The sequence below is a fragment of the Thunnus albacares genome, chromosome 8 (genome assembly GCF_914725855.1).
Source record: "Thunnus albacares chromosome 8, fThuAlb1.1, whole genome shotgun sequence".
NCBI classification, from domain to species: Eukaryota; Metazoa; Chordata; class Actinopteri; order Scombriformes; family Scombridae; genus Thunnus; species Thunnus albacares.
The window spans coordinates 26,192,180-26,218,275 of record NC_058113.1 but is presented as its reverse complement, the minus strand read 5'-3'; the positions used below and the strand labels follow the sequence as shown (position 1 = coordinate 26,218,275).

Sequence of the window (26,096 nt, the reverse complement as noted above, 5' to 3'; positions counted from 1 at the left end):
CTGTTACCACCATGTTTCACATATGGGACATGGCTCTTTTGCTGGAATGCTGTGTTTGTTTGTCAACAAATGGAACGCTTCTCATTCAAGCCAAAAAGTTCAACTTTTTCAACTCTACCTTACTATAGTAGGAAAGAGGCATCATTTGTGTTTTAACAATGTTTTGCTCATGAGTTATTCAACTGGGAAGTTCGAATCTGTCAGTGTATTATATATAAACTTAACTGAAGTGTGTAGCATAGCCTACAAACTGTAGTTTTTCTGTCAGGCATTTGTTGTTTACATAATTCACATGAAGAGCACACCGGTGACCTCAGGGAAGCAGGAGGATTTGAAATGTTCTTTTTTTCTTTGGACACACACAAGCAGGCGGGTGGAGAGAAATAAAACTACTGGGAGAATCACTGATCCTGCTTTTGATTCCGAGAGTCCAACTCAAAAGCTCGTTTCGATTGATTTTCGATGTGGAATCAGAATCTTTACACTCCTAGTAACAATGGTATTGAATGTCCTCCGTTTGTACACGATCTGCCTGACAGTCGACTGGTGGAGCCCAAACTCTTTAGATATGTTTTTTTTTAACTCTTTCCAGCCCAGTGAGCATCAACAACTCTCCTTCTAAGGTCCTCAGAAATCTCCTTTGTTTGAGCAGTGACACACTTCCACAAACCTGTTGTGAAGCTCAGACTTTGATAGTGAAGACCCAGATTTCACTTCTTTAAATAAAGCAGGGCCTCCCAGACCCACACCTGAATTTCATCCCATTGACTGAAACACCTGACTCTAATTTCCCCTTCAAATGAATTGATAATCCTAGAGGTTCACAAATATGCAACATTGGATCATTTTACACAATAAATAAATAAACAAGTGAAAGGTTTTTGTCTCACTTGTTTAACTGATGTTTCTTTATCTAGTTTTAGGACTTGCATGAACATTTTAGTTCATATTTATGCAGAAATAGAGCAAATTTTAAAGGACTCAAAAACTTTCAAGCACCACTGTAAATCAACATGACTGTTTATGTGTGTGTGTGTGTGTCGAGGGTATTTCTTCGATAATGATATTCTTGATGATATGACAAAATACTCCAGGAGGGATTTTTGTCTCTCCTCATACTTGACCGGGTGTTTCTGCTAGAGGGGGTGATATAAGTTTGTTGTGTGTCTTTAATTGATGACACAAACAATTTCTCCCTCACATACATAGTTCTCTGGCAGAACTGAAGCTATTTTCAGGCTTTGATGTGTTCACATGAGGTCTTAAGCAAGAATGTTATTCACTAATAATTTTAAGAATTTGTATTATATCATCTACCACAAGGGAAACATAGTTTTTCTTGATTTGTTTTTATAACTTTGGCAGTATAATATAGCTATGATAAATATACAAGAGAAATGAATGTTTTTCTTGCTATTTTATATTAGAGGAAAAGATGCAACCAGCCATGTTCTCACAGCCTCTCTGTTGTAAAATCAAGAGGCTCATCACAGTTTTGGGATCACAGTCCTTGAAAGAGTTACGGCCAGACAGTAAAATTAAGTCATGATCCTGTTGATGTATTCCTTTGTGGAAATACTTTCAGGTATTGTTTTTTATTGAGCTGAACATTTGGAGATTGAGAGTATGAATAACTGAGTAACTATGTAAACCTGTAAATTTATTTTACCTTCTTGGTGCTGTGATCATGAAAGATTTTTTTTTTTTTTACCATTTAAATGTATACTGGACAACAGAGGTATGCATAATGGGTAAGAACAATATATTGTTCTGCACCATTTATTTTTCTTAAAATGTTTTCCAGCTTCATGACCCTCAGCAGCAGCAACTGATCAAAATAAGATGGAGGAAGGTAAGTGCACAGTTATTATGTACGCAGTGATCTCACTAAATGTTACTCACTGAGTTCAGATTGTCTACAACAAGCTAAACGTAAAACCAGAAACTGACAATGAATAATTGAAGCTTGGAAGGATATTTTGAACAGGTCATCTTGATCAAGGGTTTTTGAAATCCATTGTTTCAAATTAACATTGTATGCATTTTAGTTTGCTACACTTCATATGAAACATGTTCTGATATACGTTGATTATAGCCTCAAAATATTTTTAATCTGCCAACTTTGTATCATGTTTCTTTCTCTTCTCAGAGCCTTTTGTGGATAAACATCGACTCGAGCTAATCCGGAGAGTGACCAACGTTGCACCAATTTTGGAAGAACTCCTCGAACGTGATGTTATTAATCAAGTAAATTATGATAAAATCAGGGCTAATCATGACTCTCAGGACACTATGAGAGCACTTCTCAGTGGGCCCTTGGAATCCAGTGGAGTGAGAGGAAAACAGATCTTCTACAAAATTCTGGAGAGAAACGAGCCACATCTTATTTATGACCTCAAGAGAACGGAGAGCGAGCCTGTGATGGATGTGAAAGTCATGGATACAGTGCAAGTGAGTAAATCCTTAGTCATCTAAAGCAGTATAATGTAAGTGTGGATAGCATAGTTTGTGCTTTCAGATAATCACTGTTTCATTTTTGAGACTCAATTGGTGAATACAATTGAGAATCTAATTAAGTGAATATAATGTACAGTATATAGTGCATAAAATACTTTGAATATAAGCCCAATATATCATTTGATTACACTTTTCTTGCTTTTGAAATGTTTCTGAAATCCTCACAGGAATACCCCACTGAAAATCAATATTTACTCGCCCCCTGTGGGCCTAAAATTTGGCTTTGAAAAGTTTATAGTTTGCTCCTTTTGTAGATGACAGCAGCTGTACTCAGATTCACAGAAGTTACAGTGGATTCCAATATTGATCCAGAATCACTGCAAGAAAACATCAAAACAATCACAGAAACTTATCAAACCACTCCTGCTACAGAACTCATTTATCTACTGTTCATCCATATAATCGGTATTTTCCGAACAATCATTGCTGTGCAAATAAATCACTAAGTATGTTTCTTCTGGTGGAGCTATGAGACAGTGATAGTGTAACATGGAAATAGTGTTTTTAGCTATGCTATGGAGAAACTACAAGTGTTTGGAACAACAACATTATAGATCAGTGGCAGAGAAATTAAAGGTAGATTAATTAGAGTCACAGTGTTACTCTGTTCCTTTAACCAATAACAGAAAAACTGAAGTAGGGGAACTCCCTGCTCATCCTGTATTTACATTCATGTCATTGCAAAGAAATAAAAATCTACATCCATCCATCATATAAAACATTATTACATGACTTCTATGAAACTCCACTGGAGGGATGAACACCATTCGTCCAAATGATTTTCCATTATTTGGTGTTTCAGTGTTGGTGGTGGAGAGCACTGTCTAAATTGTCAGTCATGGTATTCATGGTAGTAGAGGAAACAAACACTTCACATCCTGTCCTGCTTAATACTGTATGATTTACCTTTTTCATTTTCCAGGTAGGTTCAATGATGGATAAGAAGCTGCTTATTGAAATATTGAATGATTTGAGCTCTGAGGAGTTTGAGAAATTCAAGTCGCTCATTGAATTGGAGAAAGATTTCCCGCTCATCTCAAGGAGCCGACTGGATGTGGCAGACATGCAGGAAACTGTGGAGCTGATGGTGGAGACGAACAGCCGAGAGTGTGTGGAGGTGACCAAAAAGGTTTTAAAGGAGATGAACAGGACTGATCTGGTGCAGAGGTTGTCAGATATCAGCTCAAGAACTAAAGGTAAGACAAAGCAGATAAAAACATATGAAAAACATTAAACTGGCACACAGTGCAGTCACATGTGTCTCATAAGTTTTATAGTTTATTATGTAAAGATAAAGTACATCAGCTGGGGTACAATATTTTGTAAGTTTGGGCATAAACAGTACAATAACAAATATATCCAAAACTATTCAACATTGTTGGAAAATCTTCAAGTAGCTCTGCACATTATTATTATTATTTCACTGTTAAGGAAGGTTAGTGGAATGAAACCCTTTGTATTATAACTGATGTTAAATACATTTCTAATAAGTCTTTTGATATTTATTTTCTCCTCAGAGAAACACTTGGAACATCGTCCTACACTGATTCAGAGAGTGAGTAATGTCACATCAGTCTGACTTTACACAGCAGTAGATGAAGATTGACAATCATCGTCATCTTGAACATTATAATTGATGATACAAACAAATTTTTCCTCACATAAATAGTTCTCTCACAGAACTGAAGCTATTTTCACATGAGGTCTTAAGCAAGGACGTTATTCACTAATAATGTTAAGAATTTGTGTTATATCAACCACAAGGAAAATATATTTTTTTTCTTGATTTATTTTATAACGTTAACAGAAGGTATAATATATGATGACAATAAAAACAAGAAATTAAAGGAAAAGATGCAACCAGCCATGTTCTCACAGCTTCTCTGTTATAAAATCAAAAGGCTCATCACAGTTTTGGGATCATAGACTTGAAAGAGTTACAGCCAGACAGTAAAATAAAGTCATGATCCTGTTTGTACAGATAAAATAATTGTAAAAGAGACAAAAGTTTGATGTTACTAAAGAAATGTAAACACATACAAGTAACAGTTTTACAGTATATGATCAATTTGACAAATATTATTAATTCCATTATTAGCTTGTATAACATTGGTGATGTAATCTCACCACATCCACATTTCTAAAACACACTCATCAATGAATCTGTAATCAATAAAATTAAGAGATTGTACATTTACCCAATGAACATTTTCTTTGTATTTTCCAGGTAGAAACAATGACGTCTGTTATAGAGCTGCTTTTGGAAACACTGGCTGATTTGAGTAACAGGGAGCTCGAGGACTTTAATCAAATCATCTGGGGTCAAAGTTACCTCTACAAACCCTACTTAAAGATCTCATGGAGGCTGCCCATGAAAGCTGACATGCAGGACACAGTGTTTATTATGGTTCAGACCTTCGGCCAACAGTCTGTGGAGGAGACCAAGGACATTTTAATTAAGATGAACAGGAGAGATCTGGTGCAGAGGCTGTCAGACAGCAGCTCAGGACCCAAAAGTAAGACAATAAAGACAAAAACATATACAAATCATAAAACTGGCTCGAAACATGTGTCTCATAAGTTAATAAGCTATGTTATAAATGTTCTTCTTTATTTGAAATATTATGAGTCATAATGTAGAAAAAATTAGACAATATCAGCTGGTGTATAAAATATATTTTATTACTAATGTGAAATATGTAAAGATATTGTGGGACAGGGAGAAAATATTATTAATGAATTATATGTATCATATATAGATTATATGTATATTTTTTTAACTGTTGAGGAAGCTTCAGTTTTATTTTGTGTTAAACCCTTTGTATTGTAATATTTTAAAGAACAATATAGCCTGATATTGATCACTTTTATTTCTTTTCTTCCTCCTCAGAAAAACACTCTGTGGATGAACACTTGTCTGCACTGATCCACAAAGTGAGCAATGTCACATCAACCTGACCTCATGCAGTACAGCTTTAATTCAATAAGATGCAAGTTTAAAACCATATTTATCATCACATTAGTGGTGATTAATGAAACTAAACTCTAAACCATAACCACTAAACTTTTTCAAACCATTAAACCAAATGCAGAAGATGAAACCGAGAAAACAGTTCCTGACTTGTGCTGCCACCTTTTTTACAGTTCATCAAGAACATGTGATGTTAAGATCAGGTGGCTCATTTCAGTTTTTGACAGCACAGTGTGTTTGCCAGAGTTACAGCCTGGAATTAAAATAAAGAAACATAACAAGTTTACAGATATTAAAGAATATAAAACAAGACAAATCATAATTACCAGATGTATCAGTAGTTCAGGTGATTTTGCAGAAAAATCATTTCTTAAAACATCCAAATGTCTGAAATAAAGACATTGATACTGTAGATGTGAAGAGATCAATCTTTAATATTCCCAGTGGAGAAATAACATATTTTCTCTTTGAACTTACTCTTTGAATTTTCCAGGTAGCAACAAAGACGGCTGTGAGAGAGCTGCTTTTAGAAACACTGAATGATTTGAGTCATCGGGAGCTAAAGACACTTAAGTGGCTCCTGCAGTTTACTCACTTCAAGAAGGGCCTTCCATGCATCCCATTGATCCACCTGGAGCCAGCAGACAGGACAGAAGTAGTGGATCTGATGGTGGAGAGATGTGGCCAACAGTCTGTGGAGGTGATCAGGGAGGTTTTCATGGAAATGAAGAGGACTGATCTGGTGCAGAGGCTGTCAGAGACCAGCTCAGGACCCAAAGGTGAGATAAATAAGACAACTGTCATGTCACATTGATTTATGACAATTAATACATCTGCAGGAGTACAAAATATTAGATAAAGCAATGGAGCAACAACATATAGGCCACAATGACAGCAGAAATATAGATTTGAATCAACACCTCCCTGACACAATCTCAACAAAAACAATATGAGCTTCACAAAGTTAGTTGGTATTTCATTTCATATTTGAAGTGGTTAATTGAGCTAATTCAATTTACTTGTACATACAAAATAATAAGACAAAGATCACTTCAGAGGGAAATGTTAGAGCTCATTATTACCAGTCTTATGTTGAATATGGTCAGATAGGAACTTGGCTAATGTTGTCTACATCATTTCACTTGAATATGTTGTGTTGTATTTTTGTATAGCTACGATTTGACTTAAACTTGGCTCCACTACGGACACTCATTCTCATTCATCCCCTCTGTGATTTCTGTAACCAAGGCCTCCTCCTGTCTTCCATCCACACACATGTAATCCATCTGTGTCATGTGACGTGTGCATGTCTGTGTATTTTATTTTAACACCCTGACTGAGTGTTTTCTCAAACTGCATTAGTCTCAGCCATGAAGTGTTAAAGGCTTTTTATTATACTTGGGAATCAGAGTATTATACTGAGGACAAGTATACGTAAAGGTTACACATAGTGTTTTTATTGTGTAATTACCATGTTCATTAAATGTTTTTCAGCTGCAGGATCATCAGTTGAAGCGTTTGGTGTAAAAACCACAGAGGGAAGTAGGTACCATAAGACATTTGAAACACTAATAACAAAATAACAAAGATTATTCCTTAAACTAGGAGTAAAGATGACAGATTTGAATCCTTTCCTCAAAGCTCTGTAGTCATTTTAATCTACATTTCATTATGTGAAGCTTTAACACTGAGTTTAATAACAAATGTGACGTCATGTTGATAAGTGTTCATCAGGTGAAAGTGGTAATTGATTTTTAGGATGTTACTATTGAGCAGATTTTCTTTTCCTTCTGCAATTAATCCTTACTATTAGAATTATTTTAAAACAAGATAATCTGATAGTGTCTGATTATATCACCTGATGGTAAACCAGGCATTCATGAGTCTTGTTTTATTTCCTTCTCTTCAGAGAAACACTCTGTGGATGAACAGTGGCCTGCGCTGATCCAGAAAGTGAGTAATGTCACATCTGTCTGACTTTACAGATACAACTTTCATTCAACAGATGCAGGAAAAAACATGTTCAACATTATAAATGATGATACAGATCAAATTCCTGATTTTCACCAGCTGGTTCTCTCAGAAGTGAAGCTACATTCAGGTTGCATCATGTACACATGAGGTCTGAAGCAAGAACGTTGTTAACTAATAATGTTAAAAATCAGTGTTACCTCTACCACTGGTGAAATGTAAACTGTATATATCCACATTTATAAAAACACACACATTGATGAGACATAAACAGAAAAATCTGTAATCATCCCAGCTGAGAGATTGTACATTTGGCCAATGAACATTTTCTTTGAATTTACCAGGTAGAAACAATGACGTCTGTTATAGAGCTGCTTTTGGAAACACTGGCTGATTTAAGCGACGGGGAGCTCAAGGATTTCAAGCAATTACTCCTGAGTCAAAGTTACCCCTATAAACCCTACTCAGAGATCCTATGGAGGCTGCTCATAATGGCAGACATGCAGGAGACAGTGTTTTTTGTGGTTCAGACCTTCGGCCAACAGTCTGTGAAGAAGACCAAGGACATTTTAATTAAGATGAACAGGAGAGATCTGGTGCAGAGGCTGTCAGACAGCAGCTCAGGACCCAAAAGTAAGACAATAGAGACAAAAACATATTCAAATCATAAAACTGGAACAAAACATGTGTCTCGTGAGTTTATAAGCTATGATATAGGCTGTTCTTTATTTTAAACATTATGATTTATAATGTAGAGAAAAGAAGACAGTATCAGCTGGTGTACAAAATATATTTGATTGCTAATGTGAAATATGAAAAGATATTGTGAGACAGGGAGAGAATATCAGTGATGAATTATATGTATCATATATATTATATGTATATTTTTTAACTGTTGAGGAGGCTTCAGTTTTATTTTGTGTTGAACCCTTTGTATTGTAATATTTCAAAGAACAATATAGCCTGATGTTGATCACTTTCTTTTATATCTTTTCTTCCTCCTCAGAAAAACACTCTGTGGATGAACACTTGTCTGCACTGATCCACAAAGTGAGTAATGTCACATCAACCTGACCTCATGCAGTACAGCTTTAATTCAATAACATGCAAGTTTAAAATCATATTTATCATCACATTAGTGGTGATTAATGAAACTAAACTCAGTTTCTCACATAATTGTGAGACAAAATGCAGAAGATGAAACTGAGAAAACAGTTCCTGACTTGTGCTGCCACCTTCGTTACAGTTCATCAAGAACATGTGATGTTAAGATCAGGTGGCTCATTTCAGTTTTTGACAGCACAGTGTGTTTGCCAAAGTTACAGCCTGGAATTAAAATAAAAAACATAAACAAGTTTACAGATATTAAAGAATATAAAACAAGACAAATCATAATTACCAGATGTATCAGTAGTTCAGGTGATCTTGTAGAAAAACGTATTTAAAACATCCAAATGTCTAAAATAATGACATTGATACTGTAGATGCAAAGAGATAAATATTTTATATTCCCAGTGGAGAAATAACATATTTTCTCTTTGAACATACTCTTTGAATTTTCCAGGTAGCAACAAAGACGGCTGTGAGAGAGCTGCTTTTAGAAACACTGAATGATTTGAGTGATCAGGAGCTAAAGACACTTAAGTGGCTCCTGCAGTTCACTTACTTCAAGAAGGGCCTTCCATGCATCCCATGGATCAAACTGGGCCCGGCAGACAGGACAAAAGTTGTAGATCTGATGGTGGAGAGATGTGGCCAACAGTCTGTGGAGGTGATCAGGGAAGTTTTCATGGAAATGAAGAGGACTGATCTGGTGCAGAGGCTGTCAGAGACCAGCTCAGGACCCAAAGGTGAGATAAATAAGACAACTGTCATGTCACATTAATTTATAATAATTAATAAATCTGCAGGAGTACAAAATATTAGATAAAGCAATGGAGCAACAACATATAGGCCACCATGACAGCAGAAATATAGATATGAATCAACACCTCCCTGACACAATCTCAACAAAAACAATATGAGCTTCACAAAGGTAGTTGGTAATAATAATAATAATAATAATAATAATAATAATAATAATAATAATAATAAACTTTATTTATAGAGCACCTTTCATGACATAAAATGCAGCTCAAAGTGCTTTACAAAAGAACTTATATATATATATATATATATATATATATATATATATATATATATATATATATATATATATATATATATATATATATGTGTGTGTGTGTGTGTGTGTGTGTGTATATACACATACATATATACATTAAAAACGGGGGATACATAAAAAATATAAAATCATAGATGTAAAACAAAATCAATTAAAAGCAAGGTCATAGAAGTAGGTTTTGAGCTGCTTCTTACAGCTGTCAATTGAGGTTGCTTGTCTAATATGAGGAGGGAGCTTGTTCCAAATCCTCGGTGCATCACTACTGAAGGCAGCATCACCATACCTCTTGCTGTTCGTCAGTGGCACCCTCAGCAGACCGGCATCATGCGATCGGAGGAAATGATTTGGAACATATTCCAATAGGCAATCTGACAGGTAGGAAGGTGCTAGCCCATTCAGAGCTTTAAAAACAAGTAAAAGAATTTTAAAATCTATCCTCAACATTACTGGGAGCCAGTGCAAAGATGCTAAAACAGGAGTAATGTGACCTCTTTTACTGGTTTTGGTTAGAATTCTTGCTGCTGAGTTTTGGACAAGTTGTTGTTTATTTTTTGGCAAACCAGTATAACATGCGTTGCAATAATCTAAGTGTCAGAGTACAAAGGCATGAATCAGTTTCGTAGCATCCTCGAGGGAGAGGTAGGGTCTGACTTCTCTGGTACTTCATTTCATTTTTGAAGTGGTTAATTGAACTAATTCAATTTACTTGTACATACAAAATAATAAGACAAAGATCACCTCAGAGGAGAGTTAGAGCTCATTATTACTCATTATTAGTCTTATGTTGTATATGGTCAGATAGGAACTTGGTTAATGTTGTCTACATCATTTCACTTGTATATGTTGTGTTGTATTTTTGTATAGCTACAATTTTACTTAAACTTTGTTCCACTATGGACACTCATTCTCATTCATCCCTTCTGTGATTTCTGTAACCAAGGCCTCCTCCTGTCTTCCATCCACACACTTGTAATCCATCTGTGTCATGTGACGTGTGCAGTGTCTTTGTATTTTATTTTATCACCCTGACTAAGTGTTTTCTGAAAACACATTGGTCTCAGCCATGAAGTGTTAAAGGCTTTTTATTATACTTGGGAGTCAGAGTATTATACTGAGGACAGGTACACATAAAGGTTACACACAGTGTTTTTATTATGTAATTACAATGTTCATTAAATGTGTTTCAGCTGCAGGATCATCAGTTGAAGCGTTTGGTGTAAAAACCACTGAGGGAGGTAGGTACCATAAGACATTTGAAACACTAATAAAGAAAATTAAAAATATTAGGAGTAAAGATGACAGATTTGAATCCTTTCCTCAAAGCTCTGTAGTTATTTTAATCTACATTTCATTATGTGAAGCTTTAACACTGAGTTTAATAACAAATGTGACGTCATGTTGATAAGTGTTCATCAGGTGAAATTGGAAATTAATTTTTAGGATGTTACTATTGAGCAGATTTTCTTTTCCTTTTACAATTAATCCTTAATATTAGAATTAATTTAAAACAAGATAGTCTGATAGTGTCTGATTATATCACCTGATGGTAAACCAGGCATTCATGAGTCTTGTTTTATTTCCTTCTCTTCAGAGAAACACTCTGTGGATGAACAGTGGCCTGCACTGATCCAGAAAGTGAGTAATGTCACATCTGTCTGACTTTACAGATACAACTTTCATTCAACAGATGCAGGAAAAAAACATGTTCAACATCATAAATGATGATACAAACAAATTCCTGATTTTCAACAGCTGGTTCTCTCAGAACTGAAACTACATTCAGGTTGCATCATGTACACATGAGGTCTGAAGCAAGAACGTTGTTAACTAATAATGTTAAAAATCAGTGTTACCTCTACCACTGGTGAAATGTAAACTGTATATATCCACATTTATAAAAACACACATGTTGATGAGATGTAAACAGAAAAATCTGTATTCATCCCACCTGAGAGATTGTACATTTGGCCAATGAAGATTTTCTTTGAATTTACCAGGTAGAAACAATGACGTCTGTTATAGAGCTGCTTTTGGAAACACTGGCTGGTTTGAGTAAAAGGGAGCTTGAAGACTCCAAGGAAGTCCTCTTGAATCACTTGAGGCTCACAAGACAAAGTTCTGACATCGAACGGAGGCTGCTGATGACAACAGACATGCAGGACATAGTGTTAATTATTGTGCAGGAGTACGGCCAACAGTCTATGGAGATGATGAAGAAGGTTTTAAAGGACATTAACAGGCCTGATCTGGTGCAGAGGCTGTCAGACAGCAGCTCAGGACCCAAAAGTAAGACAATTAAAACCAAAAAAAGTATTATGGGACGGGGTGAAAAAATATAAGTGATAATGTCTGCATCACTGCTTCGGTTTAAGTGTAATTTTGTAAATAATTTGTAAATTAGTACAAAGCAATATAGCCTGATACAGTGTTTCTAGTCTGTTTTTCATCAATCACTCATTAGTCATTTTATATTTTTTTTCTCCTCAGAGAAACATTATGTGGATGAACAGATCTCTACACGGATCCAGAAAGTGAGCAATGTCACATCTGTCTGACTCAATACAACACAGCTTTTATTCAATAGTTGAAGGTTGAGAATGATTCTCATCTTAAACATTTTAAATATTGATACAACCCAAACTCATGATTTAAGCTGAATATTTTTCACAGAAGCTGCATTCAAGCTACAGTTTTATCCATCAGTAATGTTTCATATCTTTAACACTGAGGAATGAGATGAGGAAATGTTGACATGTACATTTTTCCTGAGTTTCTTCTTCAGCTTTGACAGTGATCTCACAGATAAACATATAACACTCACATCTACACTTACATTCATGAGATGCAATGAGAAACTATTTTAGTGTTTTTTTTCTAGTGGATTGAATATACTGTATGTCTCATCAATGTTTTGATTATTCCAGGTAGCAACAATGGCAGCTGTTAAAGAGATGCTTTTGGAAACCCTGAATGATTTGAGTTATCAAGAGTTAAAGAAATTCAAAGAGGTCCTGCGGTGGACTGTCTCCCAGATGAACCTCCCAGACAGCTCACTGAGGTTGAGTTACACAGCAGACAGAGAAGACATAGTGGATCTGATGTTACAGAACTATGGTCAACAGTCTGTGAATCTGATGAAGAAGATTTTCAAGAAAATGAGCAGATCTGATCTGGTTCAGAGGTTATCAGACACCAGCTCAGGACCCAAAGGTAAAACAAAGAAGACAAAACTGTCACATTACACAATCACATGTATCTAATGAATACATCTAATGATTTATTTTAAAAATGTACAGTATATCTGCTTGAGTGCAAACTTCATTTAATCACCAATGTAAAGTGTGAGAAAAGTAGTTGACAGGGGGCAACAAATCATTAATTAAATCAACACGTCTCTGACATCTGACATCTGGTAGGAGTCTAACTTTAGAGAGCTAGGCTATCTTCTACTTTGAGTGGAAGTTAGTTAGTCTGGCTTGCTAGCTTACACTTTCTGAGTGGAAAACAAATTTAACAGCCTGATGGATCCTCACAAATGTTAAATAATGTAAAGTGACAGACGTCTTCAGTAGCTAATGTTACATAACCAAGGCTATGTGGTATCATCATTATCAGACTACGACATTCTCCAGTCAGTAGCACAGTAGGGAAGTTAACATTGCAGCTCTCAGATGTCAGTCAGCCACTCCTAGAGCCTGAAGCTCAGATGCTAATTTCACAAATGTTTCCGAAGACGGTTTTATCCTCTTGGAAAAATGAAAATGATACACAATAGCTGCAGTATCATTATAGATTATGTTTCCTTCCAAACAAAGTGAGGAGAATTCCAGTTACAGTTTGACTTTAAGGGGAGGCAAAATATTAGGTACAATTGACAGTATAATACAGTGCATCAATGCTACATGCTAGGACCTAAAAAATGACCATGGAGTTGAATGAACACCTCTCTGACACACTGAATATTATAATTTGACAACATTGTAAATCCTATTTGACATCAAAGATTATTTTGTGAGGTGATAATCTTTACTTAAAGACGGTCATATTTGTTGCAGGACTTTTATACTGGATTCTATTCGATTTCAAAGGTTTTAATGATATGATATCCAACCTCTCTTCTCTCTGTATGATTATTGTTTATGATGTCAGAAGCAGCAGAGGAGATTTTAGTGTTATTGCAACTAAATCTGAGTAAAACTGATTATAGTCTGATGTTTAATCAGTCTTGAGTCATTTTCTATTTTCTTTCTCCTCAGAGAAGCAGAGGTCTTCACTGCCCCAGAAAGTGAGTAATGTCACATCAGACACACTTTACACAACACAGCTTTCATCAAATAGCTGCTGGTTGAAAATGATCCTCATCTTGACAACTTTAAATAATACAAACCAATGGTATCATTTCATCATATGGTGCTCACTGAACTGAAGCAGGATTCTGATTGAGATTTTGAGCTGAAATATTATATCCACCAATAATGTTATAATAAAATCTGTGCTATCTCTACAACTGAGGATGAGAACAGGACAACTAAATGTTTAGGACGTGTATTTTTTTTCCAGACTTTCTTATTCAACTCTGATGGTAAATAGGTGGAAAGAGTTTTTAAAGCTGGAATATCACCGCTGCTGTTGAAGCAATAAGAACATGTGATCAGGTGTCTCATTCCTACTTTTGGCAGCACAGTGTCAGACAGAGTTGGAGACATGCAATAAATCACAATTACTAATAACCAGTTTATAGAAATAAATGAAATGAATCACACTGTGCTCACACTTTGTCTTTATGAATGTATCATTTTGTGTAATATATTAACATTAGTTGTTACAATAATCACATGATTTAAATGTTTACATTGATGCAAAGACATCAGTGTTGAATTATTACAGTGGAAATATTACATAAATGCTCTCTGATCACTTTTAATCCATCAGGACGAAACAATGACATCAGTTAAGGAGAAGCTTTTTGAAACACTGGAAGAATTACATTTCTGGGAATTCTTGCAATTCAAAGAGGTCCTGCAGGAACTTCGAAGACAGAAAGACCTCCCAGGAGTCCAAATAGAGAGGACCTACAGCACAGTTGACTTAGTGGAGCTGATGGTGGAGCTCTATGGTCAACAGTCTGTGGAGGTGACCAGGGAGGTTTTAGGGAAAATGTACAGGAGAGATTTGGTGCAGAGTCTGACAGACACAAGCTCAGGATCCAAAGGTAAGTTATGTGAAAAAAACCCCTAAACAATACAATTCCAATATCAAACATTTGGTATGCAGAGTGGGGTCTTATTCTACTTCAATGTTACTGTTTTTTCATCATTAGAAATACATTTTTGACAGTCAGGCAGCCATTTGAATATGTGGTTGTTTTGATTGTTATATTATCTAGAAGCCATTATCACAAGCAAAGATACTCACTGTATGCTGTATAGTCACTATACTCAATGACTCTAGATCAGTCACTGTTTTTAAATTGTCCACAGCAAAAACAAGCCAAAAGTAAACCCAGAATAACTAGACTCCTACATATTGCATAATTTCCAAAATGACATCTACTGCTTGAAAAAGTGAGATCTTTTCAAAGGGCTTCTTCTCTCAAGTTACCAAAGAACAAAAAAACACAAGCAGCCTCGTAAAAGTCTAATGGTTAAGGTGCATACCACATAACTGTAATGGTGTGGTGTGATTGCAGTCGGGGACTTTTGTTGCACGTCATACCGCACTCTGTCCCCTCATATTCTGTCTGCTTCTTGACTGTCCAATTAAGGTGAAAATGCCAAATAAAAAGATAATTGGCCTTATTCACAAACAGCCTGTACGCACAACGAAGGTTTTAAGCACAAATCCGGGATTCATCAATATGTTCTTAACTGAATTTTTTCTTACTCTGCAAACAAATTTAGAACTGCCTTAGACCATGCATACACACAAATCATAAACATCCCACAGTCTAAAAAATGATATAGTCAAAATTTATTCAATGTAAACAGTATATTAGAACCACAATTATTTTAAAAATGGGCCTAAATAGACAACATCCAAAAGTGAAAAATTGTTAATAATACACAATTTATTTACTACATATAAAATTAATAATGAAGACGTTGTAATCCATAAATCATCATCATAAATGTAATGAAATTATTAATTTATTAAAATTGACCTGTGTCCGCTTTATATGACAATAGTTTATAAATTGGAGTTTCCATATTGGAATGTGACACCCATTAATTTCCCTCATCAGATTTGGCTGTAATATATGCAGCTGTTTAACCAGCAGCCTGTTCAGCGTCCTCACAACCTGACAGTTCAGTAGTGGCACAAGGAGGGACGCTCTGCTTTCACTACATCACGGCCTATTGTGGACAGAGACAAAATACGATGCACACCTGGCACAGCTTTAGAGTTTTATACAGATCTATACATTTACCAACTTCTTATTTTGTTACAGACGTACTGCGTGATCATGGTACAACAGGTATGCAGGCTGTTTACAGGATTCACAATTAGGCTCCAAACAGTTGTGCCAATCACATGTTTACCAGCTAAATCTGCCTTTTCTGGCTTCTACTTCTGAAACTATTGTTTGCATTTCACTAGCAGTTAAGTTTTTCTATATTTTTAACATCACGGCCCTCTTTGCAATGAGTGACAGCTCTCTCCACTGCTGCACTGCTCCAACAGAGCTTTCCTTACATAGAGAAATTAGGGTGTGTTAGTATGCTTATTACCAGTGGAGTGCCTGTCAATTTAGAATGATGCATACGCATGGTGGTAAAAGCAAAATTGGCCAGTGCGGATGTGTCATGAATCCTATGGTGATTTTGCATGCACGCTTATTTTGTGCACACAGTGAGAACATTTCTATGCACATATTAGTGAATTAGGCCCAATAATACAAAAATAAAAACACACAACATGAAAAAGCCCTCACTCACCTATAGTGGCATCTGCAGCATTTTTATTTCACAAGGTTTTGTGATATCTATCTCCAACATTTCTGCAGCCAATATAATGGAGGTGAATGAAATTCTTTTGTGATGTTCACACCATTGAGGGATTGCTTTTAATAATTCTTCCTGAAAAGTTTTTTTTTTTTTTTGAGGAACAGTGTCTCTGTTAAACTGAATAATCCTCAGAACATGCTGTCAACAGTTTTATAAGGATTATTTCTTTGGTTTAAGAAAAGTAGTTCCAATGAAAACTGTTATTGAACATTTTACATTCATTGTAATCTGGCAAAAAAATATGTAATTAATCATGATTAAGTTCCTGTTACGCCATTATTAAGATGTAAGAAATGTTCATTGCCTCTTTAGTTTTTGGTACCTGGCTTGGTGCAATGACAACATAAGACAGGACACTGATGACTGGATGCATTTTCAAACACCTGGGAAAATAATTATGATTGTAATTTTCAAATTTCGTGATATTTTGTTACAAAAAAAATGCATATTATGCAAAAAATGCAAACTAATTTCTGCATTATGTGTGAGAACAATTTAGTTGTTAGCATTAAGCTTGTCTTACACCATCATTAAGTTGTTGGTTTTTGGTACCTGGCTTGGTACCACAACAGCATAATACAGGACATTGACTATATAGCATGATGGCAACATCAACGCCCATTAATCTACATGTTTGATGTTGGCTACTATCCAGTTGTTTATTGTAATATATGTACATGCAAAACAAATAATTATATGATTGTTCCTATATTTTTACTGTATAATCTTTCCCTCTCATGAGGAATCGTCACTACAACAGCTACATGTAGCTAGCCTGTACATTGTACATAGCAGAAGTTCTGTGAAGTGCTGCCACTTTTCTCAACTTAGACTTTTCTCAGCAGTAAGTCCTGCATAACATATTGCTCTCATACTGGAGCAGTGCCATGTAGTGAAGTCAAGTCAAGTCAATTTTATTTGTATAGACCAATACCACAAACAACAACCTTTTAACAGGGAATAAATTGAAGAAACCTCAGGAAGAGTGAAAGAGGATGGATCCCTCTCCCAGGATTGACAGACACACAGTAGATGTGTGTGCACAGAGTATATGAGAGTATAGCACATAGTGCTAAAGCAGCAGAGCATCTGGAAGGTTACCATATGATTCCATTTATAAACATAATATAATTTAAAACATTTTCTGATGTGTTTTAACAAGGTCCTTCAGGAAGCTTGGAGCTTGGTGCTCATGGAGGCATTATGGTAATCTCTTTTATTATTCAATTTGCTCTTTTGTTTATTTGTAAATTGAACAATTGTAGTTATTTACAAAAGTGATTGTCCTCTGATGCATGAGTCCAATTTCACTAAATGTATAATTTTGCCTCATGTGGTTAATATTAGTCACATGATTTAAATGTTTACATTGATGCAAAGACATCAGTGTTTTATCATTACAGTGGAAATATTATATAAATGCCCCCTGATCACTTTTAATCCATCAGGATGAAACAATGACACGAGTTAAGGAGAAGCTTTTGGAAACACTGGAAGAATTATGTCTCGGGGAGATCGAGCAGGTCAAGTGGTGGCTGCAGAACCTACAAATGAAAGATCTCCCAAGAATCCCAGGAGTCCAAATAAAGAGGGCAGACAGCACAGTTGATTTAGTGGATCTGATGGTGGAGATTTGTGGTCAACAGTCTGTGGAGGTGACCAGGGAGGTTTTAATGAAGATGAACAGGATTGATCTGGTGCAGAATTTGTTAGACACCAGCTCAGGATCCAAAGGTAAGTTGTGTGAAAAAAACAAACACTTGCACCATCATTAAGTTGTTGGTTTTCAGTATCTGGTTTGGTACCACAACAGCATGATACAGGACATTGACTATATAGCATGACGGCAACATCAACACTCATTACTTTACACGTTTGATGTTGGCTACATGTAGCTAGCCTGTACGTTGTACATAACAGAAGTCCTGTGAAGTGCTGCTACTCTAACATATTGTTCTCATACTGGAGGAGTGTTATGTAGCACATAGTGCTAAAGCAGCAAAGCATTTGTTAGTTAAAATATGATTTTATATATAAACATTATATTAACACAACATTTTCAAATGTGTTTTAACAAGGGCCTTCAAGAAGCTTGGAGTTTGAGGCTCATGGAAGCATTATGGTAATCCCTTTCTTTCAATATATTTTTTTATTTGTTCATTTGTATGATGTTAAAAAAGATTGAACAGGAACAATTTCACGTACAATATTTACAAAAGTGATTGTCCTCCTGTGCAGGAGTCCAGTGACTGGACTAAACTTGAACCTGAAGTGAACAGTACAGATGCAGATGAGGATCCAACTTACAGGTAAAAATAACATCTTCAATACTGTGTCACAACAAACTGGAACTATGGCAAACATTTCAGCAAGGTTCATTGAATTTTTTCGCAGAGGGACAACTAAGATCTTTTTCCCTGCCATGTTACAGTAACAGTCATAATTAAACATATAACTTTAAATAAAATCAAGGCACCTGCTGGTTAAGTTTACCTTTGTTTTTTTTCTTTCAGCCTACAGTCTGAAGAAGGAAAGTTTGAATGCAGTGTCTCCGGTTTGCGATGGGTCTGTGAAGAAAAGGTCAGCATTAAGTACCAGTTCTGGTCTTGGGAAGAACACATGGAGAGAATGGAAAGCTTACAATACATGCCTGCAGGTCCTCTACTGGACATCAAAGTCATTGCTGGGAAGTTAAATGAAGTGTACCTGCCACACTGGATCTGCACAGGTAAGTGGACACATAAAAAAGTAAGTTTAAAGAATTAAGAATTTCATTGTGTTCATTAGAATGTATGTAAAAACAATGATCTCTGTTCTCCTCACTAAATATATGTGCTTGTATTTTGTGCAGATGACTCTACAATATTAGACAAGTTTGCAGTCCTACACATAGATGCCTGTGGAGATGTTGTTGAAAAAGTGTCCGAGGTCACATCATCCCATGTCAAGTTATCCAAACTAATTTTCTCTCCAAGAGCGGTCCTGATGAAAGTCGGCTTTCCGGTGAAAATAAAGTGCAACGTGTTAATATACAAGACCAACACAGCGTTCCTCACACTTCATGTTTATCTGATCCCACGTGACCCTGGTCTTGGACAGGTTATTGCATATCTCAATGTCACCAATACCAATTATTTTAAGATACAGAATGGCTCCTGTTGGTCAACGTATCCTCGTAGAAATGTTTGGGTTTTTTTTTCCACAGGTAATGGACAAGAGGGAATTATCCCATGGATACAAAATAATCCGAAAACCACATCCAGAGATGTCCCTGAAAATGCACAATCATTTCACCTTAACAACAGACTTGGACAGTGCAGAGATTGATCCTGAGGTATGGTTTGAACTGCTTTTACATATATCAAGTGAAGTGAATTTTGATTCAGAAATAATTATTAATAACTATAAGATGAGTACAGTTGAACACAAAATAGTTCTGGGTTTTGATATTTTTTAACAAGAATACATGACAAACTAATCCACCTTTAGTTGAGACTCTCCCTAGAAAAACAACACAATAGGTCGTAATGTCAGTCACCCAAAACAGCATATCGTTGTAGTGACAGATTCCATCTAGTGACCGTAGTAATTATGGCCCAGAGCAGTGGCGTTGTTGAGATGCAGATGGAGGAGGGGTGGATGGATGGTATAACCCAACATTGGACTTTGCCACAAGAGGAAACATAATTGTTTTTAACAGTGATCTGTAATGTTTTTTGGAAAGCACAGACAAATGATGTCCTGCCAATTACTGCTGAAAGGGGAGCCAGATTTTAAAAAAACAACTCTCCCATGTGTCGTTCTGGAGTGCACATGGTCAAATAATTAATTTATTTTAGATTGGAGGACTACGTTACCCAAACAACAAACCCATCTAAAAGTCTTAAGCCACTCTGAAACAGTCCAGTTAAAGGCATCAAATTTTCCTAAAACAGTAATGCAATGAGAAGAACTCCCGCACACCACCTCACCCACTGCTGAGATATTTATTGGCTTACAATGTTTCTGTCTGACCTTTTATCAGGTATATGGGCAGCATCACAACACTTCCATATATATATATATATATATATATATATATATATATATATATATATATATATATGTGTGTGTGTGTGTGTGTGTGTGTGTGTGTACACACACACACAGGAGCTACCTCAATCATCCAATTATCCAATCAGAGGACCACAGAGACTGGTCTGGCTGGTGAGCACCTTGAACGTATGCATATGTGTCAACAGTCAGAAAATAGCATTAAAAAGATTAAAAAGATAAAAAATGATACAATATAACGATGCCAATAAATCTTAAGCAATATCCATGTAACCTCAAAACTCTCCAAAAGTCAAAAAATAGAAAACAAGTGAATTAAGAACAAACATACTGATATATGATAAATTCCACAGTGTCATCAAACATATTAAATCCATTCTATAAAAAAGTCAAAAGGGAAGATAAATTAAGGACAAAGTGTTAATGTGTCAAAAAATGTTTTCAGTGTCATCATACATTGAACATAAAGACAAATTAGGTGCAGACTTGACCCCTACAGTGAGGGGACCTGGTGGCTCTGTTCTGCTGTGTTCTGAGTGATCACCTTTATTCTATGCTGAAACATTTCTAACGTGATGGGAGTGGTCTCTTCCAGGATGACAATGCCCCAATTCACTGCCCACTCATGTCATAGATATTATATATGACATGAGTGGACGCGCAGGTGATGACCTATGTTTGTATATATATGGAAGTGTTGTGATGCTGCCTACCTGATGAAGGTTGGACAGACAAAAACGTTGCAAGCTGGGAGTTCTTCTCATTGCTTTCAAGTTGCACCTTCCTCCGATGCACGTGCCACACATTTGGTAGTGCAGAGATTTTTTTCAAAACATTTTTCTAAAATAGTAATGGAAATGCATTGTGAAAATTTTCAAAACTTTCAAAAATTTTAACTGCATGACATATCTGGTTACAAATGCTTTTATTGCTTTTATCTCAAAATTATGACTTCATTATCCAATGTATTCACTCACTACCTTCTTATTGAATTAATATATCTGAATAATATGAGTACTGCTGAAATAAGTAATATGTGATGTCTGCATTACAAGCAAAAAAATACATTTAAATATCTGCAGTCATGACCATGCTTGTTGGCTCCATGTTATCTTTCATTTGAGCATACAATCTTACCAAGCTTTGGTAGAATACAGAATATATATTTATCATGTTTTGTACTTACCTGTAGATGTCTTTGATTTAAATGAGAATATCACCACAGTTTTCTCAACTTCATTTGAAAACTTATGAAAAAAAAAAAATCTAACTTCCCTCCCTTTCTCTATATATTTCTTTCACAGAAAAGAGAGCTCAGATATGAAAGCACAAACCCAGATTTCTTTGAAGTGTACCTTGAAAATCCAGACAGAAACTTTAAGCTAAAGCTTGAACATAAGCGTCAACCAGTTTGGACATGTACAATTCGAAAAGGTCAGTTTTAAATAATACTGCAAGAATTGATCTTCACTGTCTATGTATTGATTTTATTGAGTTAAGATGTGTTATTAATGAAGCAGATATCGACTGTTTTTGCTATAGATAAAAGTAACTCAGATACACATACATATTTTCTTTACCTCTGCCTTTTTTCAGATGAATACCAAAGCACTGGTCATATACAAGGTAAGACGTGTAATATGACTAGTATTTAGAAGAATTGCTCTTTGGATTTTAGTCATAAAATTGTTTCACATTAAGTTTCAGAGACAGTTTACAATCCCATGGATTTCCTTTTGTTTGTAAATATTAGAAATATCTTTTTATCTTAACAAAATGTGAATTGGAAGCGCGGCTCCGCACCATGGAAAAACAATCAGCTGCTAATATAGTTAGCCAGCCCCTAGTATCCGGTGCGGGCCGACCTAGCGTAGCTCCCACTCCCCCGGTAGCTCCCGAGCAGCCGGGAAGCCAGGGCGGCTGGGTGACTGTCCGAAGGAAGCATAGCCCTAAGCAGAAGCCCACGGTTCACCACCAACCAGTTCATGTTTCTAACAGGTTCTCCCCACTCAGCGACACACCCGCTGAGAAACAAACTCTGATTATTGGCAGCTCCATAGTCAGAAACGTGAAGTTAGCGACACCAGCAGCTATAGTTAAATGTATTCCTGGGGCCAGAGCGGGCGACATTGAGTCAAATTTAAAACTGCTGGCTAAGAATAAGCGTAAATATGGTACGATCGTCATCCATGTCGGCGGCAACGACTCCCGATTACGCCAATCAGAAGTCACCAAAATTAATGTTGAGTCGGTGTGTACATTTGCTAAAACAATGTCGGACTCCGTAATTTTCTCTGGACCGCTGCCTAATCTGACCAGTGATGACATGTATAGCCGCATGTCACAATTCAACCGCTGGTTGTCGAGGTGGTGTCCAGCAAACGATGTGGGCTTCATAGATAATTGGCAGACTTTCTGGGGAAGACCTGGTCTGATTAGGAGAGACGGCATACATCCCACTTTGGATGGAGCTGCTCTGATATCCAGAAATATGGCCAAGTTTATTAGTAAACCAAAACCATGACAACCCAGAGTTGAGACCAGGAGGCAGAGCTGCAGTCCTACACGCTTCTCTGCGCTTCCATTAGAGCAGTTACCCACCCAAAACCACATAGAGACTGTGTCTGTCCCCCGACCACATAAATCAATTAAATCCAAAGTATATAAAAGAAGAGCCATTCATGAAAATCTAGTAAAAATTAAAACCACTACTGCAATAGCCTCCTGACTACCAGGAAAAAAAATATTGTCCGATTACATTTTTTTTTAAATTCCCCAATCCTTGTTAAGTAATTAGAATGCTGAAAACATTTTTTTTGAAAAAAAAGTTTTTATTTTTAAGATATCATGTGTCCACTACAGTGGACATCAGAATGCCATACATGTGAAACGGAACCTTGATGGCAACTAGTTAGTCCCAATGAAAATTTCAAAAAGTCATCATAAGAACGAGTTTGACATCCACATAACTGTCCATCATCACTTTTGTTTTTTTGTTTTGCTTTGTTATGCTTTTAAGATATAATGTTTCCACAGTGAACATCGGAACGCCGTATGTGAAACTGAACCTTGATGGCAACCAGTTAGTCCTTATTTGGTATGATACTTCAAAAAGCAATTCCCCTTCTTGGAAACACAAAGGAATACCTTGCACTTTGTGCACATCACGTATGTTTTGCTCTTGCAGCTGGATCTGCGACACCTTGATGCATGCGTTTCGTCCACCATCTCTGGAAGATGGATGGCGCCATAGTGTCTGAAAGCTGCATTTGGCTGCGGTTTCCACTTTTGACGTGGTGGAGTGTAGTCATCTTCGCTATCACTTGCGATGCCTGCTTGGGCCCGAGTAATCAAGTCTTCACCAAGGAGCAGTTTGAAGTCAAGGAACTTCAGTGGTTTCTTCCCCAGAAACTGGCTGTCACTCTTATACTGAAGCCAGGAGTTGGTGATTGCCAGGTCAAAAAAGTGAAAAACTGCACGCACTGTCCATTTCCGAGTGCGAAAGGCCATCCTGTAGAAACTCAACATTCGGTCAACCAAGTCCACACCACCCATGTTGGTGTTGTACTCAGCAATTGCCAGTGGCCTTGACACCTAGACAAACCTTTTGTCCTTCTTGGACCATCTTCTGCGTGTGTCCTGAGGTTCAATACCATAGGCGGAGGATGCCATGGCAACTGGCTTGTTGTCCAACCACTTTATGACAGCAAGTTCAGGAGTGCTTCTTCTGACTACCATCTCTGATGCCCCTCTTCCTTTCTTTTTGAAGGGTTTATCCCCTATGATCTTGCACTCCTTTGGCACCCTGTTTGTCATGAGGGTTCCAGTCCCTGTCATCCCTTTTGCCATCAGGATAAAAATAAAAAAATAGGACAAAATTAAGTAATTAACTATAAACGTCCACTACGGAGGACATTTTTTAAACTCTTCAATAATATGCTAAAATACAACTAAATTAATTCAGAAACTGTTTTAATCTGTTCTTAAGAGACTTATATAAAAAATGCCATCAACATTTCAAGCCAAAATTTGCTCAATAAAAAGCTTTATTCACTTACCTTTCCTCTTCCCATAAAATGTGCTTGCACTGACGGACGCCATTTTCCTGGATGTGGAAGTGAAAGGTCCCAAAGCCCCACCCCTTCACATTTGGTATCATTGAAAAGCCCTATCTGTCCTCTATAGACAGCAAAAGGAGTTAAAGCAGTAGTATGTTGTGGATGGGAGATATTCAGGTTTGCGAATGTCCTCCACAGAGGACAAAATTGAACTACTGGTAGTCAGGAGGATAGTACAACAAAATAAGATAATTAAATGTGGACTCTTGAACATTAGATCTCTTTCATCTAAAGCAGTTTTAGTAAACGATTTAATTTCAGATCATCGTATTGATTTATTTTGTCTCACTGAAACCTGGCTGTGTCATGAAGAATATGTCAGCCTTAATGAATCCACTCCCCCCAGTCATATTAATACTCATATTCCTCGAGACACTGGCCGAGGAGGAGGAGTTGCAGCCATTTTCAACTCAAGCCTAATCATCAACCCTAGACCTAAATTTAATTATAATTCATTCGAAAGCCTTGTTCTTAGTCTCTCTCAGCCAACCTGGAAAACTTTACAGCCAGTTCTATTTGTTATAGTGTACCGTCCTCCTGGCCCGTACTCTGAATTCCTATCTGAATTCTCAGAGTTTTTGTCGTATTTAGTCCTTAGTACAGATAAAGTAATTATAGTAGGTGATTTTAATATTCATGTGGACGTTGATAGTGACAGTCTCAGCACTGCATTTCTCTCATTATTAGACTCAATTGGCTTCTCTCAGTGTGTAAATAATCCCACTCACCGTTTTAACCACACCCTAGACCTTGTTCTAACTTATGGGATTGAAATTGAACATTTAATAATTTTTCCACAAAATCCTATTTTATCAGATCATTTTTTAATAACTTTTGAATTCCTATTACTGGATTACACACCATTAGATAAAAATGTCCTCACTAGATGTCTATCTGATAGTGTTGTAGATAAATTTAAGGAAGCAATTCCGTCAATACTGAATTCACTGCCATGTCTGAATACTACAGAGGACTCTTATGTTAACTTTAGTCCCTCCCAAATTGATAATCTTATTGATAGTGCTGCAGGCTCACTAAGACAAACACTCGACTCCATCGCCCCCTTAAAAAAGAAGATAATAAAACGTAAGAGGTTAGCTCCATGGTATAACTCCCAAACCCGCAAATTAAAGCAAACATCGCGAAAATTGGAAAGGATTTGGCGTTCCACCAAAGTAGAAGATTCTCGCTTAGTCTGGCAAGATAGTCTTAAAACATATAGGAAGGCCCTCTGTAATGCCAGAGCCGCCTATTACTCAGCATTAATAGAAGAGAAT

The 26,096-nt window shown here is 36.5% G+C and overlaps 1 protein-coding gene across 1 annotated transcript in view; it reads left to right on the top strand.

Annotated features, from left to right (window-relative positions):
- Positions 1 to 2,395: 2,395 nt before the first annotated feature.
- LOC122987728 overlaps positions 2,396 to 26,096 on the top strand; it is a 60,980-nt gene continuing 37,279 nt past the window's right edge. The window contains exons 1-13 of the mRNA XM_044359747.1: positions 2,396 to 2,451; positions 3,440 to 3,713; positions 4,035 to 4,072; positions 4,745 to 5,033; positions 5,408 to 5,451; positions 5,982 to 6,267; positions 6,983 to 7,030; positions 7,398 to 7,441; positions 7,804 to 8,092; positions 8,466 to 8,509; positions 9,024 to 9,309; positions 10,832 to 10,879; positions 11,236 to 11,279. Coding sequence (XP_044215682.1) covers positions 2,422 to 2,451; positions 3,440 to 3,713; positions 4,035 to 4,072; positions 4,745 to 5,033; positions 5,408 to 5,451; positions 5,982 to 6,267; positions 6,983 to 7,030; positions 7,398 to 7,441; positions 7,804 to 8,092; positions 8,466 to 8,509; positions 9,024 to 9,309; positions 10,832 to 10,879; positions 11,236 to 11,279 — 1,764 coding nt within the window. The 5' untranslated portion in view covers positions 2,396 to 2,421. The remainder of the gene's footprint in view (positions 2,452 to 3,439; positions 3,714 to 4,034; positions 4,073 to 4,744; positions 5,034 to 5,407; positions 5,452 to 5,981; positions 6,268 to 6,982; positions 7,031 to 7,397; positions 7,442 to 7,803; positions 8,093 to 8,465; positions 8,510 to 9,023; positions 9,310 to 10,831; positions 10,880 to 11,235; positions 11,280 to 26,096) is intronic.